The sequence below is a fragment of the Melanerpes formicivorus genome, unplaced genomic scaffold, assembly GCF_026170545.1.
Source record: "Melanerpes formicivorus ecotype bairdi unplaced genomic scaffold, bMelFor1.0.p_v2 SCAF_46, whole genome shotgun sequence".
Classification (NCBI taxonomy): Eukaryota; Metazoa; Chordata; class Aves; order Piciformes; family Picidae; genus Melanerpes; species Melanerpes formicivorus.
In genome coordinates, this window is record NW_027142398.1 from 961,235 (window position 1) to 979,465 (window position 18,231).

General features: G+C 46.2%; 1 protein-coding gene across 1 annotated transcript; it reads left to right on the forward strand.

Annotated features, from left to right (window-relative positions):
• Positions 1 to 514: 514 nt before the first annotated feature.
• On the forward strand, positions 515 to 18,148 carry RSBN1 (round spermatid basic protein 1). Its single transcript, XM_068159543.1, has 7 exons — positions 515 to 951; positions 4,333 to 5,003; positions 9,962 to 10,099; positions 10,519 to 10,661; positions 11,450 to 11,617; positions 12,884 to 12,992; positions 13,590 to 18,148. Exons 1-7 carry the CDS (start codon positions 528 to 530, stop codon positions 14,049 to 14,051), a joined length of 2,115 nt encoding a protein of 704 aa, XP_068015644.1. The 5' UTR covers positions 515 to 527; the 3' UTR covers positions 14,052 to 18,148.
• The last annotated feature ends 83 nt before the right edge of the window (positions 18,149 to 18,231 follow it).

Genomic DNA, 18,231 nt, shown 5'->3' on the forward strand with positions numbered 1-18,231 from the left:
CCCTCTTTAATTTCAAACCATTACCTCTTCTCCTGTCAAAAGAGGCCCTGCTAAAATGTGTCCTCAGCTTTCTGTTCAGCCCCTTTAAGCACCAGACAGTCTCCCTGGAGCCGTCTCTTCTCCATGCTGAAAACCCACAACTGTCCCAACCTGTCCTCCCAGCAGAGTCCCCAGCCCCTGCTCTGCCCCCGCTCCAGCAGCTCCCTGCCCTTGCTGCGCTGCGGGTTGCAGCGCCGATCCCGCACTGCAGGGGGCGCTCAGCGCAGCGGAGGGCGGGGCCCCGCAGGCCCCGCGGTGACGCAGCCGCCGGCACGCGCCGGCCGGGGATTTCCCGCGCCCGGGCCCCGCGCGCACCGCCTGCTCACGTGACGGCCCCTCGGGTCGTCGCCCGCGCGTGCGCCCGCGCGCGGACTACACCTCCCGTCGCGCGCCGCCGCGAACTACGGCCCCCAGGGGGCGCCGCGCCGCGCCTGCGCCGCGCGTGCTGGCGCTCGGGCCATTTAAATGTGTGTGAGGGAGCCCCTGAAATGGCCGCGCAGGTCGCTGCGGTACGCGCAGTGTCCCGGGCCCCGGAGGAGCCGCCCCCGCTCCCGGCCGGGGACCGGCCCGGCCGGCCCCGCGGCAGCGGCCGCCGGCGGCGGAGCACCCCCGGCGAGGCGGCGAGCGGCGGCAAGCGGGCCCGGCTGAGCCAGCCGCAGCTGCTGGCGGGGCCCGGCCCGGCGGAGCCGCTGCCCCCGGCCGCCCTGCCCGGCCTGTCCGCCTCCGCCGGGCTCTTCACCTTCTCCCCGCTCAGCCTGCCGCCGCCCGCCGCGCTCGAGGAGCGCCGCCACCACCACCACCGGCATCGCCCCGCCACCGGCCCCGAGCCCGGCCGCCTGGCCGCCGGGCAGCCGCAGAAGGCAAGGCGGGGCAGCCCCGCGGACGGGGCAGCCGGGCGGCCCAGCAAGCGAGGTGAGGAGCGGGGGGTGCAGCGGGGCCGGCCGGCTGCCGCCCGTGCACCTGAGCCGGCGCCCGGCCGGCCGACCACCAAACGGCGCAGCCTTTCGCTGGGGCTCGGCCTCGCTCGTTCGGGCGAAGGCGGGAGCGGAGAGAAGCGCGTCTGTGGGAGCCCCGAGCCCGTCTGCGTGCGCTCGTGTGTGCGGGGGTGCGCGGGCAGAGCCGGGCTCGGTTCCTGCCGCCGTTGGCGGGGCGCGACGCTGCTGCCCCTCGGGGCTGAGCGCGGAGCCCGGGTGCGCGGCGGAGGGAGGTGCGCGGCGGAGGGAGCCCAGCCGCGGTCTGCGCCGAGCGGGAGCTGTGCTGCTGCTGCTGCTGCTCGGGGCTGCCCTGTCGCGGGTTCAGGACACAAGCGCTGGGATAGTAAAGCTGCCATCCTACTCCTCCTGCGTTGACATGTGCTAAAGCTGAGGAGCTGCTGCTGCTTTGCTTTGGGCTGTATTTTTGTTTTAAAGAAAGATCCCGAGCTTTCTCAAATCGGAAGGCCAAAGCGCCTCTGAATTTCGGGGCGTGCGTCTTGTTTTCGGGCGGTGCAGAAATGTTTTGCTTCCGTTCACAAGTTTGTGGTAGTGAAAAGCGTCTTGGTGAGAGCAGCACAAACATAAGGCAGTTGTGAAAGCTAACTGCTGTAATGAAGATGTTGTGAATTGTGCTTTGAGGGTGTGTGTGTGAAAGTCCTGTGCCGGAGAAACCGGCGGTGCAGTGCTTGTAGAAGGGTGAACTGAGATTAGAATGGGCAAGACTGTTACAGGAAGAGACTTCTCACTACGTAGCTCTTCTAAACCGCTGTGTTTTAATAATGACGATCAGGGCTGCTGGATAGCAGATACCAAGCCCTAGCTTGATAAATGTTGCTAAACCTACGGAAATTGTGTATCTTCCTGGCCCCGGGGCGTCACTGGGTCCGTTCTAACCTAGTAACGTAGCAGCCCTCCTTTTAGCGTGGTCTTAAACACTGTTACCATTATCTGAGTTCTAGATTTGCCAAGGAAAGGTTTGCTGACGGGCAGTCTGAAGGTATTCACTATTTGTCCTGGACACCCTATGTGCTGGGTTTGGAATGGGGCTGGATTTCTTTTCCAGCCTTTCCCTATCAGTTTTTAGTCCTATGTATAATCTAACTAATCTGCCAGCTTCTTTGACTGTACTATTCCTTTCTTTGGCCACAGGTGAGTGTCTTTGTTGCACAGTGATCATAGTGTGGTTATGTGTTGGCTAAGAGTTTTAGACTACTGGAGTCACTGGCACTGCTGTTGTTTTGTCCCACTCTAGGAGCCTGTAGTTTGGTGACCTAGATAGAGTTTTCTGTGTTTGAGGTACTGGAGGCTTTCCATTTATTTAGAGGGATAGTTAAAACTATTTCCTTCAAGAAATGATATGGCATTACCTTTATGTCCCTCTCTAGCTTTGCTTAATACAGAGTCTGCTTTCTACAGCAGAGAGTCCCATGACACTGCTGCACTTGGTGGGAGGCAACAGTAGCTTTTATCCTGAAAATAGGTGGTGTTCACTGGAAGTTCCAAACTTCGAGTTTCTAGGTGTAGGTCTGCTGTTGGGGAATATCTTCAAACAGAAAGATACTTAGAATTAAAAGTAGTGCCCATCTGAGGTTTTTAAACTATATCTAAAAATAGAAATGCTGAAAATAAGATGCCTTTAAGAACCAAAAATTAACTTGGAAATCTCTACAGGGAAGCGTTCCCAACTGCTCAGTGGTGGCACAAATTTCTTGTTCAGCTTCAGCTTGGAATCTTAAGTCCCACCAGAACAAAGATCTCCTGTGTGGTTAGTATGTTCAGTGCAGTTAGTAAAGCAGTATCTACACTTGAGAGCTTAGTAACTGAGTAAGCTCATGCATGCTTAACTTCTGAGGCTTCCAGGAAAGCTTATTCAAAGCACTCCTTCAGCTGACTTCCCAGAACAAGCGATCCCACCTTTCTTTTCCTAGTGTCCCTGGTTGTAAGATGGAAACAAGGGCATTTGCTCTTTGTGGAGGCTAGCAGCAGTACCGTGGAAACTTGTATTTCAGGTCCTAAGACAATTGTGTGAAGTCAGTATTAAGCAATTGACTCTTTCTTTTCTTGGTGAGTAATTCTTCTTGTAACACCAGGCTGTTATGAAGGTCAACAATCCTCCCTACAGAGCTGGAGACCAAACTAGTAATGACACAGTTAAGTCCTGTGGTTGGACTAACTTGAAGCTGCATGTATTTATCATTACACCTTTCTCACAGATCAGTGTAACAGGTTTTCTTTCACTTCACATACTGCAGGAGAATAAAGAGGGCATACAACTGTGATAGGTTTGCAGGGGAAGAAAGGCAAGTTTGTTTGCAGGTAGCCCTGTGCTGCAGGAAACCAAAGAACCCGAGTTCTTGCACTTGGCAGTCAGATGTTACCTCCAGGTCCCTGTCCTGGGGATGTCAGTTTTGGGGGGTTGTGTGCATCAGTGGCACAAACTAGTTCTTAGATTCAGGCAGATTTTAATCTTGGCAGTTGAGATTTTTAACAACAGGGCTGTCAGGATTTCTATCTACCACTGTAACTGCTAAATATTATTTGAATTAGTTTTCATTCCTAAAAGATGAGCAATTAAACTGTTACATTTTGCCTGAGAGACCTACTCTGAAGTTTTCTCTCTCAGCCTTCAGCCTTTTATGGGTTGATTAACCTTTAAAAACCCACAACAACCAGCCATCTCTTAATTTCTAGCTCTGAATTAACTGAATAATTGACTATAAGGCTAACAAAAGATAGCTGAAGGTGTGGCTGTGGTGGTTCTGATCTCTTAATACAAAAGCCTAAGATGTATTTGGGGGGGTGGGGGCAGCAAGCTGACTGCTCCAAGTATTTTTATCTCTAAATGTCAGTCGTGGTTTTATGTCTGAAGTCACACTGTTTTGCTTCTGTATTGTGTATCCAGAGGCAGGGAGGTTCTGCAATGAAAGTCTTGGTGTTTAAATGTTACACACACTTGTTTATCCTCTTCCCCTGCCTGGTATTGCCTTAAATGTCAGAAGCTATTAGTGTACTTACAGATGTTCTGAAGCCTAGACTTCTTTTAAAGGTATTCTAACAAAACTATTAAAATGGAAACAATTTTAGGATATTAAGCTTGAGTTCTTGGAGTTTTCCTGAAGCCAAGGCTTGCTTTGCACCATAAGCAGATGTGCTGTGTTTTCTGTGGTATAACTGAGTCTTGTAAGTCAAAAGCCAAGGTGTCAGTGTTGGCCAGTCTGCCTGGGACAGACAGCTTCAGCAAGTGAGAGGTGGTTAATTCTTTTGGGGTGAACATGCTGCGACTGCAGAGCTCTAATCTTCTCTTTATTGTTGCTGCCAGAAACCCCAGATGAAAATGGCAAAACCCAGCGAGCTGACAGCCTCATTGTGAAGAAGATCAAGAAAAAAAAGAAAAAGAAACACCGGGAAGACGTGAGGGGAAAACGGCTGAAGATGTACAACAAGGAAGTGCAGACGGTGTGTGCTGGGCTGACTCGCATTGACAAAGAGTCTCTGTTTCAAGGACAGTGTGATAACTTGGAAATGAACAAGGAATCCTTCAGGTATCTGAAGGATGAGCAGCTCTGCAGACTGAACTTGGGGATGCAGGAATACCGAATACCCCAGGGAGTACAAACGCCATTTGTGACGCACCAGGAGCACTCTGTTCGTAGCAACTTCTTGAAAACTGGCACTAAGTTTAGTAACTTCATTCATGAAGAGCATCAGTCCAATGGTGGTGCTCTGGTCCTTCATGCTTACATGGATGAACTCTCATTTTTGTCTCCAGTGGAGATGGAGAGGTTTGCAGAGGAGTTCCTTGCGCTGTCATTCAGTGAAAATGATAAGAATGCAGCTTACTATGCTTTAGCCATAGTCCATGGAGCAGCTGCCTATTTACCAGACTTCCTGGATTACTTTGCTTTTAACTTCCCTAACACTCCAGTCAAAATGGAAATCTTGGGCAAGAAGGACATTGAAACAACAACGATTTCAAATTTTCACTCTCAGGTAAGGATGGTTTAAAGGCACAAAAGTCGCACACCATCTAGATTAAATCCAATCTCATTAATCCTGAGCAGGGGTGGCCTAAAACACTGAGACAAGTGTCTAACTAGAGGGGAAAAAAGATAACTTGGAGTACTGATGCTGTGCTTTTTATTCCTGTTTCTGCTTAAAGCTCTCTTGTGCCCTCTAGTAGTTGGTGAATCAAATTTCAGATGCTGCAGACTGTGGCCTGTGGAAAGATCTGTACTGGTCGTCTTGCAGACATGCAGTTGACCTAATAAACTTAGGGGAATACTGACATTGTCTCAGGCAATGGGCAGGTCTGTGAAGAGCTGCATAGATTAGTTGCTGCTTTTTCAGTGGATCTGGGGTTCTGATGCAGTGATGTTATGGTTCAGGCTTCATTCATGACAAATAAGTTTCTTAACATTTTCATTCTATCAAGAGCTGATGCTGGATGTTTCAACTTCCCAGCTTCAGAGAGGTGCTTAGTATACTGTTTTCCTTCTATTTATTACCTTGATTTCCATCATAGGCTTGAACTGTCTTAAATCCTCAAACTATCTATGTGTATTCTTAAATGGCTGCAGCAATTAACTAAGCTAATTTCCTGGTTCCCCTGTGAAACCACCTTGCATTTGAGTCTTGTGATGAAGCTTAGAAGTCTCAATGAAAATCCAGCAGCATTACAGTTCAGAGAAATCTGTTTCAGATAGAACAAACCTATTCCTGCTTAGTCTAGACTGAGAATAGGGTTGGCTGCTGATTACTTGTAAAGTCTTACTCAAGACTTTGCTTACCTTTACTGCTTCTCCTGTTAGAAGGAAAACCCCAAAGCTCTGTCGTGGGGTACACTGCAGTGCTGCTGGAACAGCTGTCCTTTATCAGCACACTTGGGAATGCTTGTGGATGGGCTCTCTGGTCTCTAGAGCTTACCAAGTGCTTATAAAAGATCTGCACTAAGAACAGCAATTGCTTGCAATTGCTTCACAGAGTTACTGTGTGGTCACTTGCAGCATCTGAGTGCTTCCTAGCATTTATCATAGATACCATTAAGTTAGTCACTCTGACACTTTGCTTATGAATTTGGTTGACAATGAATAGCTGCTGCAGCAGCTCTTATCTTTAACTAGCTTCTACTCCTTGGTTTCAGTAAATCCTTCTGCTGACAGAGCCATGTCCCAGAGCAGAGCTCTGCACACAGCCTGTCGGCGTGCAGGCTGCTGTCTGCAGGAGCCCTGCTGCACAGTGCACGTTTGCTGGCAGATGGGGCACTTGGCACAGCTTAGGCTTGAAAGTCTCCTGTGTTAGTGATTTAGCTGTGTTCTTTGACGTCATGATTACAGGGTAATTTGCTGTGAGTCCATGTGGTGACACCTAATGTGGCTGAGCAGTGCCAAGGGGATACAGAACAGTTCCACTTTGTTGGTGAATGTCTTGAACGTGAGCAGCTTATGCTATAAATACATCTGAGGAATGTATGGTCATAAACTAGAGGTTTCCCTGGGCTATAGTGTGTGCTGGTACTTCAATTAATTCTATTTTAAGTACTGTCTAAACATGATTAAGATTGAGTCATGACATAAGGTTTGGTTGGTCTAAAACATGTCTCTAAACCCAGCTTCAGCATGATCTGCTTAATCCTCTCTGGCTGAAGTGTGTTCGTGCAGCTCACTGAGCAAACAGAAGTCTCGTCACAGCTTGTGAGACAGAACACAGGTGATGGGAAACTGTCTAAGGATGTGTTTAAATGGAATGTGGGCTCAACTCTGGCTGCTGCATGCTGCTGAAACTCACATTTTGCAAGCCAGCTTATCTTTAACTAGAGAAAGCTGAAGTATCCTGCTTCAGAGAGCAGAGGCACGCTATGTCTGGCTGTTCTGCTGCTGGTCCCTGGCAGCACTGTTGAGGAATAAGCAGATTGGCTCAGCTTCACTTTTGGAACTTCCTATGTTGTAATGCTGATCCTGTTTTTCATTGAGGACAAGTCACCTCTCTCCTAGTCTGAACCTTCTGTGTGCATGAAGTTGTTTGCTGTGCTGAGCCGTGCTGGCAAGGGAATTTCGAGCGTTCAAAGGCTTGCTGTCAAGAAATCAAAATTCAATCTGTAAACTGCAAGTTAACTGAAAGCTCATGTGACCTTTGGCTTTTACATCATCCAGCTGCTTTGTGTGTGCCCTTTCAGACAAACAAGGAAGTGTGTCTCCAAGTCAAAATAAGGACTTTAACCTGGAAGACTTAATTATCACTAGATTATTATTTTTTTTTTAATTAACTCCCTTGCCAGGTGAGTTCCTTTGGTTTTTGGGGCAGTGAGGACAAAATAAATATTTATAACAAAGCACTCCAATATTTGTAGCACAGCTGTTTCATTTCTGTGTTTTAAAATCAACTTTTGATACTTCCTGGATTATTTTTTTTTGGCTTGTATTGTCTCTGGCTCATTTGTTCCAGTGCTCAAGCTAAGCTTTGCTTGGAGCTGTTCACTTGAACTAGGAGCTTTGGCTTCTCAGATCACTGAGCAGTGACTTGAAAACTTTCCTCACATGAGGCCATTCTTCAGTTTGAACCTTCTTAGCAGCACAGCTAGAACCAACTCCTATTTTCCCTGACAGTTGTTCCAGTGCAACTGCCTCCAGTCCACTCGGTGAACTGGGATAGATCTAGGCTTGAAAAACTGCTGCTGCTTTGTTTCCAACGTTGTGGATAGGGCCCAAAGAACAGTTAAACCCTCCCAAAGGAGTGGGGGTTCTGGGGACAGGCCAGGGAGGAGCTGGGGGAAATAGGTCTTACATAAGTTGCTATTGCTTCTGGCAAGGTGGTGGGAAAAGGAGCTAACAGGTGATAATAGGATAGGTTTTTCTACTTCTGCCACATGCTGCCAGACATGCTTTGGTTAATGAATCACAGTTTGGTTTCCTTAAGATATTAAGATTTCCTTAAGATATTCCTGGTGTCTTTCAATTGTTTTATATTTTTTTCATTGCATTCCAGGGCATTAAAATACTGTTAAAGCTTCTAGTTTTTCATTCTCTTTGAAAACCCCACAAGCAAAACCACAGAGTATTAGAATTCATTTTAACTGGTGACAGGTGCCTGAGAAATACCTGAGTCTCACCAGGTTGTCTCTTAACTGGAAGTAGTTGATCTCCCCTGGAACAGTACTGGGTAGTTAAACTGTTGTAAGGACCAGAGCATTTCAGACCTTGGGTTTACCCCCAGGTGCACAGAACTAGACCAGTGCTGTGGGTGTCCAGTGCTGGTGCTCTGAATTGCATCTGGCTAGCTGGTGAGAGAGTTCCACTTCACTACTGGTGTGTTCACATCCAACATCAACTTTCCATTGGGATTTAAAAACTTAACTTTCTCTGAGGGCAGCAGCAAAATAAGAATGAATAACCCCTGACGATAATGCCTGCCTTGTAACATCTAAATGCTCAAACCCAAAGTGTCTGCACTCATTCAGCTGCTGCTGGTGACTTTGTGGACTTGAAGGTTGAGTGCTTGAGCTGCACAGTGAAGTTCTGTGACTTGTGAACTTCTGCATTCGCAGGCAGAACTGATGCACTGCATCAGTTGGCTTAGGACTGAGGAATAAAGCTGTATGGGAAGCTTCCTTTGGATTTTACTTAGCTTTTAATTAAAATGTAAGTGTGTGCAGTCAGTGCAGAACTGCCAACTGCAGAGACACTAAGCTAAAGAGAGGAGGACTCTGAAATAGAAGGGAGCTAAACTGCTATAATCAAAACATCTATGGTTGCTGCTTGAGAATAAAATTGCACTAACTAACTCTTGCTTTATTAGTCTCCTAATTTTGCCTTTAATAACTTCATGGAGTAGTTTAACTACATCTGGTTTGTTGGCTGAGCTGCAAAACCTAAAGCTAAAAAGCTGAAAACGAAGCAGCTTCATGCATACCTCTATAAACGGAGTCACAAAAGGTGCCACACTTGGTGAACATGGCTGTGAAGGTGCCAGTAACCCTCAGTCCTTTGCACCTGGCCCACTGCTTAGCCATGCAGTTTCTCACCACTAGAACCACTTGATGAATGTAGAGGCTGCTGAAGGTTGGGGTTCAGACACAATTGAGTAGACAAAACAGGCTGACAATGGTGGAATTTGTGGTCTTTTAAGGTTGAGCAGCTGCTGCACTTACATCCAACCTTCTCTGTGTCCATATGGCATGTTAGAGCTGCACTCCACAGCATGAGACTAGAGAACGCTGGAGTCTGGCCAGTGGTTCTCCTCTGGGAACAGAAAGCTGGCAGAAGTTTCCAGATGACCTGGGAAATGGGACAAGCTGTGTTACAGAGGATGACAAAATAAACCCAAGTGAGATTAAAATGTTCCAGGCTGCAGCAGGGGCAGCAGGTTATATCCTAAAACTGTTGAACATCAACACTGGGTTTCCAGCCAGACCTCTCATGTTCTCAGTTTTTGTCCAGTTTTGTGTATGCACTGTAGTAACATTAGCAGAATAAAGGACATGGTTCTGTGATGGACACCAAGGTTCTTTGCTACAGTCACAAGGAAAAGGCCTCTAGGACATGACTGAAGTGAGTGTGCGGATGCTTCAGTGTTGGTTTGAAAGCGCAGTCAGCTGCACAAGCTGTCCCAGTTTAAGGTTGCTGGTGAAAGACTGAGTCACACTGAAACTTTACATGGTGGATTTCTTAAGTCAGCCTGGAAGCACTGAGTTGTCCCTGAATTAGTCAAGTACTCAAACTTCAGAGGTGTTTTCCTGGCAGTAACACAGAGTTCTGGTCTCTTGGGATAGCCTGGGGCCAGATGTTCTGAATGGTATCTGTGCCTGTTTCCAAAGGTGGTATCTAGTGGAATGGATAGAGATGAGTCCAAGAGGCATCTCACCTGTGGCCTAGTGCATTGTATTAGCCCTTTTTGATCTTCTGTGACAGAGCTAAAGCTGTGCTGATGTTGTCTTCTCCTTTCTGGCCACTCAGGTCAATCGAACGTACTGCTGTGGAACCTACCGAGCAGGACCAATGCGGCAGATCAGTCTTGTGGGAGCAGTGGATGAAGAAGTTGGAGACTACTTCCCAGAATTTCTAGATATGTTAGAAGAATCTCCATTTCTCAGAGTAAGCAGTAACTTGGGGTGTTTTTAGAGCACTCTATATTTAAACAATTCCTACAGCCCCCCTATTTCCAACTGAACGGAAGCCATGAAGTGTTTTCTCTATTGATGTGCTTCTTCCTTAGGCTGCTGAGGTACAGGAGGTCCTGTGTCCAGGTGGAAGGGACTGGATTAGGTAGCTGCAGTTGTGTGAATAATTGAAGAATAAATGTAGTTTATCAGGTATAGGTACTGCATAATCATTCACTTCCCTGAAAGCTGAGTTTGAGAAAGTTAACTTGGAATATATGTTACACCCCAAACTGACCTTAGTTTGTGCTGTCCTTTTGGCATCAGATTTGAGGCAATTTTACCAAAGGGACTGTTGACTTTTTCTGTCTCCCCCAGCGTTTTGTGGATTGTTTTGGTTTTGTTCTCTTGTAGATGACGTTGCCCTGGGGTACTCTTTCTAGTCTCAGACTTCAGTGCAGGTCACAAAGTGATGATGGTCCTATAATGTGGGTGAGACCCGGAGAGCAGATGATCCCAACAGCTGACATGCCAAAATCGCCCTTCAAACGCCGCCGGTAATGTTTTGTTTTCCTTTTGGTGTTAAAGGTAAAACGTTGCAGCTGTGCCTGTTAGATTTGAGAATAAAACCCAAATCCTTTGGTGACTAGTTCTTCAGACTTGAAGTTTCACTTCCATTTCTGTCTCAAACTGGTTCAGTGGAGAAGATAAAAACCTTGTGATGGTTATCTCATCACTTTCCATGGTAGTATGTCCTAGGTCAGTGCTTTAAGATTGCAATGTGTTGTTTATCCTTCAGGAGACTTGTTTTATATATATTCTATAGAAAGAACTCTCTTGGTGGAGGGGGCAAGTGAAATGCACTGCTCAGGTTGTTTCAGGGGTACAGCTCTCTTCAAGAGATACTGTAGTGTGCATGTTGCTCTTGCTGTCTTGTTCAGAAGTGATGTGCTGTAGAACAAGTGTGAAAGAATTGGAAGCATATTTTAATTGGCATTTCAAGCAGAACCGTTGTATGTGCTCCCAAACAACCAAATTCAGTATCTAAACTGACTCTAGTTTACATACTACTGAATTTCTGGAAGAATTCTTTCACCACAAGTGAACAGAAATAACTTTTGTAGGTGCTTGGATTTGTTTTCTAAAGCTTGGTCTCATAACCTGAATTGCACCTGGCTGTGCACACTTCTGTCATTTGTTGTATAAACACCTGGCAGAAATCAGAGGGAGGTGTTTTGGTCTTTGAAATCTACAGCACTGAACATTTGAAAGGTTATTTTAATACAAGTGTGTGTTTTTGAGCAGTCTGAAGTATTTTTTAGTATGCCTTTCTATCACGTTGTAGGTCGATGAATGAGATAAAGAACCTCCAGTACCTACCTCGGACCAGCGAGCCCCGGGAGGTTCTGTTTGAAGACAGAACGAGAGCTCACGCTGATCATGTGGGTCAAGGGTTTGACTGGCAGAGTACAGCTGCTGTAGGTGTTCTGAAGGCTGTACAGTTTGGGGAATGGTGAGTGCCACTGAAATCCCACTGTTTCAGTGGGAGGGAGTGGTTCTAAACATTTTCTTTCTTAAAAAAAAAAGACATCTCTTCAGTCTGCAGAAGAGAAGGCTCCGAGGTGACCTAATTGTGGCCTTCCAGTATCTGAAGGGGGCCTACAGGAAGGCTGGGGAAGGACTTCTCAGGATCTTAGGTAGTGATAGGACTAGGGGGAATGGAATGAAGCTGGAGGTGGGGAGATTCAGGCTAGATGTGAGGAGGAGGTTCTTCCCCATGAGAGTGGTGAAGCCCTGGAATGGGTTGTCCAGGGAGGTGGTCGAGGCCCCATCCCTGGGGGTGTTTAAGAGCAGGCTGGATGAGGCTCTGGCCAGCCTGATCTAGTGTGGGGTGTCCCTGCCCATGGCAGGGGGGTTGGAACTAGATGATCCTTGTGGTCCCTTCCAACCCTGAATGATACTATGATACTATGAAAATAAGCCTAGTCAAGGAAATGATTTAAAGCCTGTGATAAGTGCTGTCTAGAGCTTGAAGAACACAAGCCATATACCTACCCTTCTTCCCCTCTTCTTGAGGCAGTAGAAAAGTTTAAACAGAAGCTTTCAGGAAATTTCATTTAATAAAAAGAAGAGAAAGATTCCATGCCTGGACCATCATCTGTGACTGCTCTTTTCCTGAACAGCTACAGCCATGCAAACTTCCATGACAGTAATCCAAGAACTCAATGTCATTAGCTTCACAGCTGCAGTGCTTCCTCATCTCATGTGTCCAGGACACTGCTCTTGACCTTGCACAGAAACTAGCTTTGCATCATGGTTATTCCTAGCAATTACAGAAGAAATTGGATAGCATGGTTAGCAATATCGCTGGATATTCATGTGAATAAAAGGTGCCTCTCGTTCACAGTCATTGAATAAAACCCAGCTCCTCACTGCTTCAGCTTCAGAGTTATTTTGCTTTGTTTTTCCATTAATACAGAATTATTCTCACTTGAATATGGGAGTGGCAATTCAAACCTGGCTCTCAGACATTTCAATATAGTTTAGGTCCACAAAACCATCACTTCTGCTGTGTGTGCATCAAAAAGGAAGTAAAATGTCAAGAAAAGCCTGAATTATACTTCATTCTCAAAGTAAGATGTGTATTGAGAAGTGATGAGGCTTTGTGCACCTGTGTCAGGCTGAAGCAGGTCATTGGTTCAATGAATCCATGCTGGCAAGTTCTGTCACTCTCTGTAATTCAAAGTCCTTAACTCCTGGGATTCTCATCTCTTTCTAGGAGTGACCAGCCTCGTATAACCAAAGATGTGGTTTGTTTTCATGCTGAAGATTTCACTGATGTTGTACAGAGACTTCAGTTGGACCTGCATGAGCCTCCAGTGTCACAGGTATCAAATACTCCCTAGTGACAGCTCCTCCTTAGCCTTTTGGAAGTAGCTTCTGGCAGTTTCAGGCTCACCATTAGCCAGCCCTTTTGTGTCCTTGGTGGCCCTCAGTTCACAGCTCCTCTTTTGGGGCATTTCCCTACTCACATTTCATAGAAGCTCAGTGAGAGGGGACCTACATCAGTATCAGTCCAACTACCTTTCCTTTCCACTAAGCTGGGGTTTGTGCTGTAGGTGATGGTATGTGCTACAGAAATGATTAGAAGCTGATTAAGTAGTAATGTGTGGCTGTTCCTGCTTTTGCTTACATACTGATGTTGTCTTGGGGTGTGAAGGCATCCAGACTCAGTCCTGTCAGCCAAAACAAAGCAGCCTTATGTCAAACCTGCTGATTTTGGCTCTAACTGTAGAATGCCCTTAAATGCTCATCACCCTCTCGAGATGTGCACATCAGAGAATCTTAAGTCTGGTTCTCACTTTAAATTTGAAGCTTTACCTGTTAAGTGAAAACATTCTGCTTTAGAAGTATGTTGGCAGTAGGTGGGTAGTGAATTGTTGCAGCAGAGCATCCCACTAACTTTACCATTTTCCTTCTCTCAGTGTGTTCAATGGGTGGATGAAGCCAAACTAAACCAAATGAGACGGGAAGGCATTCGCTATGCTAGAATTCAGTTGTGTGACAATGACATCTACTTCATCCCTAGAAATGTCATTCATCAGTTCAAAACCGTGTCAGCGGTCTGCAGCTTGGCCTGGCACATAAGACTTAAGCAGTATCACCCCGTGGGGGAGACTTCTCAAAGTGCAGAGAGCAATTCCAGCTTGAACAGTAGTGATCCCGGGAAGACAGTGTCAGAAGGTGAACCCCAGTGCGTGAGCATAAAAATAGAGCCTGAAGAACCAGGTGTAGAGATGCAGCTTACACCAGGGGTGCTCTCCTCCTCTGCTTCTTCGATATCAGGACTTGTGCAACCAGATCAGGTGGCCCAGCCCCTTCCAGGTTTTAAAACAGAGTCTGATCAGCAACACAATCCCCAGGCTCACGCAGGCTCCGCTGTGTGATTGATGTGTAAATAATCCAACGGTTTTTTAACAACTTTTTAAGATTTTGATGTGAAGTTATAGTTTTATAACTGGCTTTATGTTTTATTGGAGAAATCTTGCCTATAATTCTATAAAGAAAGGTGACATTCCAAAATGTCAAGCATATCTTTTTTACACAGATTATGCAAAAGTCAAGTTGTATTTGAACCCCTTAGTACAACCTGTTAACAGTGGTCTACCACTTCTTTCTGTTTAAGTAAGGAAAAGAGATTGGGTACCTCCTCAAAAGTCAGGATGAACCTCCTCCAGGAACACACAATGGTTGAAACTACATTGGTCAGTGTTACTCCCCCTACCTTTACTTTCTTCTCTAGTCTTCGCCAGAAAGTGATGCTTTTGTGGAAGACTTGCAAAGTGACTTTCCCATCTCATTCTGATTGCTTACAACAAGGAAAGAGAAAGCACAGCACTTTTGATTTGTGAGATGATTTTATTTTCTCTTTTTGGGGTATGTCTGTTCTTGACACGTTGGTTTCTACACCAGTTGGTTTGTATACAAGCTACAGAAATTGATCTCTCTTTCTTACAGTTCCTACAAAGGTGATCTGTTAACTGAACTGAAGAAAGTCTCTGATCCTTTTGAAACGCAATGACTTATTGACCTAATGTTTTTTCATAGCACTGCTTAACGTCACTCGGTGTGAGGGTTTTGCTTCCAAAACACATCTTCCCTGAACATGATTAATACTAGTGGCAACAAATTAGAGAACCTTTTTGGTAGTCTTGTGGAGGAAACTGCTATCTTTGAGCACTTTAAGGCTTTAAAATGCTAACCAACGTGGCAGCTTGTTCTGATCAGGTCGTAACGTGTCCGATGGAACCACACTTTCCCTTGTACTGATGCACTTAATGTAATAGCATTGAGTTGGTACTGACGTACACAGTAAGGCTGTCCTTGTCCTAGGAACTCTGTATTACTATTTCACAATAAAGCATTTTGGCATTGGGCTGCTTTTTCCATGTGTAGCTTCTGGGTGCCCAGGTACTGTGGAAAAACCAGCAGCACGTGCTCAGTGTGTAGAGTGTCAGCTATCAACAGCTTTTAAACAACCTTTCAATATTTCTGGATGTTAACGTGTGATCTGTATTTGACTTTCTCTCACCCTGTTTATTACTTGCCCTTTCCAGTCATCAAAAGGAACAGCTCTGTCCCTTTCTCCCTTTCCCATCCCCCTCCCCCCCCCCCCCACATTTAGAGTACAAGTTGGGTTTTGGTGCAACTTAAGCTGTCTCCGGATAACTTTATTTGTTCTAATCCTCACTGGGGTAGGAAAGATTTGAAACACTATGTTAGACTAGACAAAAGCAAAGATGCTGTGTTAGTTCTGGATGCATCATTTTAATATCAATTATTACTCTTCTCTTTATAAGGGTCTCTACAATATGTTACTCTATTATAAATCTTACTTTGTGCAATATTGTTTGTGTAGGCTTTTATATACATATTAGCACCTCAGTGTAGAGGTCACTATTTTAAACTGATAGGAAAAAAACTCCTCAGAAGATACTGCAGTGATTAGTTAGAGCCTGTATTACTCCTTATGTGTGTGTATGTATTGTCTTCGGTACAAAAATGAGGACTAGGAGCTATTTCAATTTAAAAGCTGATTTACAGATTGAAGTGGTAGTGACTCGTTTAGTAATCTGTGTAAATAAGGTGTTAGAATGGAAAGCTTTTATGATGAGCAGTAATGTGATTCATGCAGGGGTGTAATTTAATCTTTAGCAGAAATTCTAGATGACCCAGACTGGTTCATCCAGGAGCAGTCTGTTCTCTGGTGGGTTGTTTGTTTTTTGGTTTTCTCCACCCCCCCACTTCTTATGTTGAGAGGAATTTCATAGCTTTAAGGGTTGTGCAGAGTAAAATTCCTCGCAGGCAATAGTGGTTTTGGTTCATCCTTCACGTTCAAAGACCCTCTTACCCATGGGTGTTCTTTCCTTTGTACCAAGTCTGCTAGTCTTCCAAGTGCCCATTTCACTTCTCACGTGCTGTTCTCCGGCCGCATCCGCAGAGGTGCGTCGCTCCGGCGGCCGCTTTGGCAGCCAGCACTGCCTGCAGTGACTCAGGAACTGGCCAAGCTGCAGATGCTACAGCGAGTCTGCAGCCATTCACAGGCAGAAGGAACAGGTCAAGAGCCCTCCAACTCATCTGCTTGACAGTGAAGGCTTGAAATAGAGTGGAGAGGGAATAAATATGGAAGTCCTCTGTAAATTCTTGTGGTGTGCTTTCAGATGGTAGAGCAAGAAGACTGGAGTGGCTCGTGTTGCTTTCAAAGCTGTAGCTTTAGTGAAATCTGTGGCTGCAGCCTGAGATACCTGGAAAATATTCTGACTTCTCTCTTCATGATAGAGGGATGTGACCAAAGGTGTCATGTTCTCTTTATCCCTTCCATTGCTAACTCAGTATCTAACATCAGATGTAAATACAGAAATGTGTCTTCAAATCACTTGAATATTGCTGATGCTGTTCTAGCACACTTGGGAGATAGAGGAAGAGAGGAACTAACTTTAATGATCTATTATCTAATGACAGGATCAGCTTTGGTCTGCTATAACCAAAATGACATGCTGCTTTCAAACTCCACCCCAGTCCTGGGTGTGAAGTGAGAGGGCTTGCTCCATGAAGCTGATCACTCTGCTGTCCTACCATTGCTTCAAGATTGCTTTGATTACATTAGAAACAACAGACTTAGAACAGAGCTTTGATGCGAGAAAGGCAAATGTTTTCCAGAACAAGACATGTAGAATACTGATGTTTATAAGCTGCAGCTGCTGGGAACTTGCTGAGCAAAACAAATCTCTGGGTAGGTCTGAGTAAATACTTCTTTTAAATCTCATGTTCAATGGCTGGTGGTTGAAGATAAATGCAGAACAGTTCATAAATGCAGTAACTGACCACATTTTGAAGTCCTCAGTTCTTTGTTGCTGTGATAGGGTTGTCATCTGAGAAGTGGAAATCACTCTGGCTGTGTGCTAGAGACAACTGCTCATTGACTGTGAAGAGCTGCTCGGTTTGGAGGTACAGAACCTGAGTCTAGGCTTCTATTTAGAAGAAATTGCTGTTGATTTAAGACAACTCTTGGAATGATGAGTGGCTCAGTTGTGCTGGATGTGAAGTAGCAAAATGCAATTTAAAGCTGAAGTATCAGTTAGCCTCAGCTTCCTCTCTCTTTCATCCACGCTGCAAGTCCTCTTGTGCAGATAGCTGATGCATTCTCTTCCAGGAAGGTGGGACACTCAGTGAGGTGTTCTCAGGGGATTTATAATGAACGTTTTTCCCAGGCGTAGATCTTGCCACGCAGAAAAGGGCTCTCTGCTGTGCTCTGCCGGTGTTTCTGCACCTTACAGTTTTGGACTGGGCTCCTTGTCAGAGCTGATCCACAGCTGAGAGCTCAGATCCTCACCCTGCCGGGCCCCTGCCGTTCGCGGCTTGGAATCAGCCGGTAACAGACTCGGGAGTTGCGGTTTCCGAGGGGCGCTGAGCGGGCAGCTCTGTACTCACTGAAGTGGCGAAGCCTGTTCCGGCTCCTAGAGCTGGGGCCCCTCCCCAGGGCTTGCCCTGCCTGCTCTGGTGCTGCCGGAGTCCCCGGGGAGATCCCGGTGGTGTGCGGCGGCTTCGGGGCCGTGGCACGGCGTGAGGAGGTGTCTGAGGGCAGCCGGGAGGGGCCCGCGGAACGCGTTCGCTCCCGATTTGTGTACAACGTGTAAAGGGACTTCTGCATTGCTGTTTCTGTGTTTAATTTGACTTTGATTGGCAGCTACGATTTTATCCTTTTTTTTTTTTCCTTTTCTGTGGTTTTAATTTATCTAAGGTCTCTGCCTACAGAGGACGTGTATAATTGCCTGGAAGACTGTTTGCTTTGTGCGGCCTTAGTATATTTATTGACATTAGCAAGTGTTGAGAGGCGTGAGGTGAGTAGTGCGGGAGCTGTCCGTAGCTGACTGTACACCAGTGTCAAACTGTTAAGCTATTTCTTTGTAAAATAGTCCAACGGAATGCATAGAATTTTTTTCCTGTAAAGTATTTTTTTAATAAACAAAAGTCTGATTTTTGTCCTTGACGTGCCGGCCTGCTTCTTTCCGCGGGGGCGGGGCCGGGCCGGGCCGGGCCGGGCCGGGCGGCGCTCGGCGCTCCCCT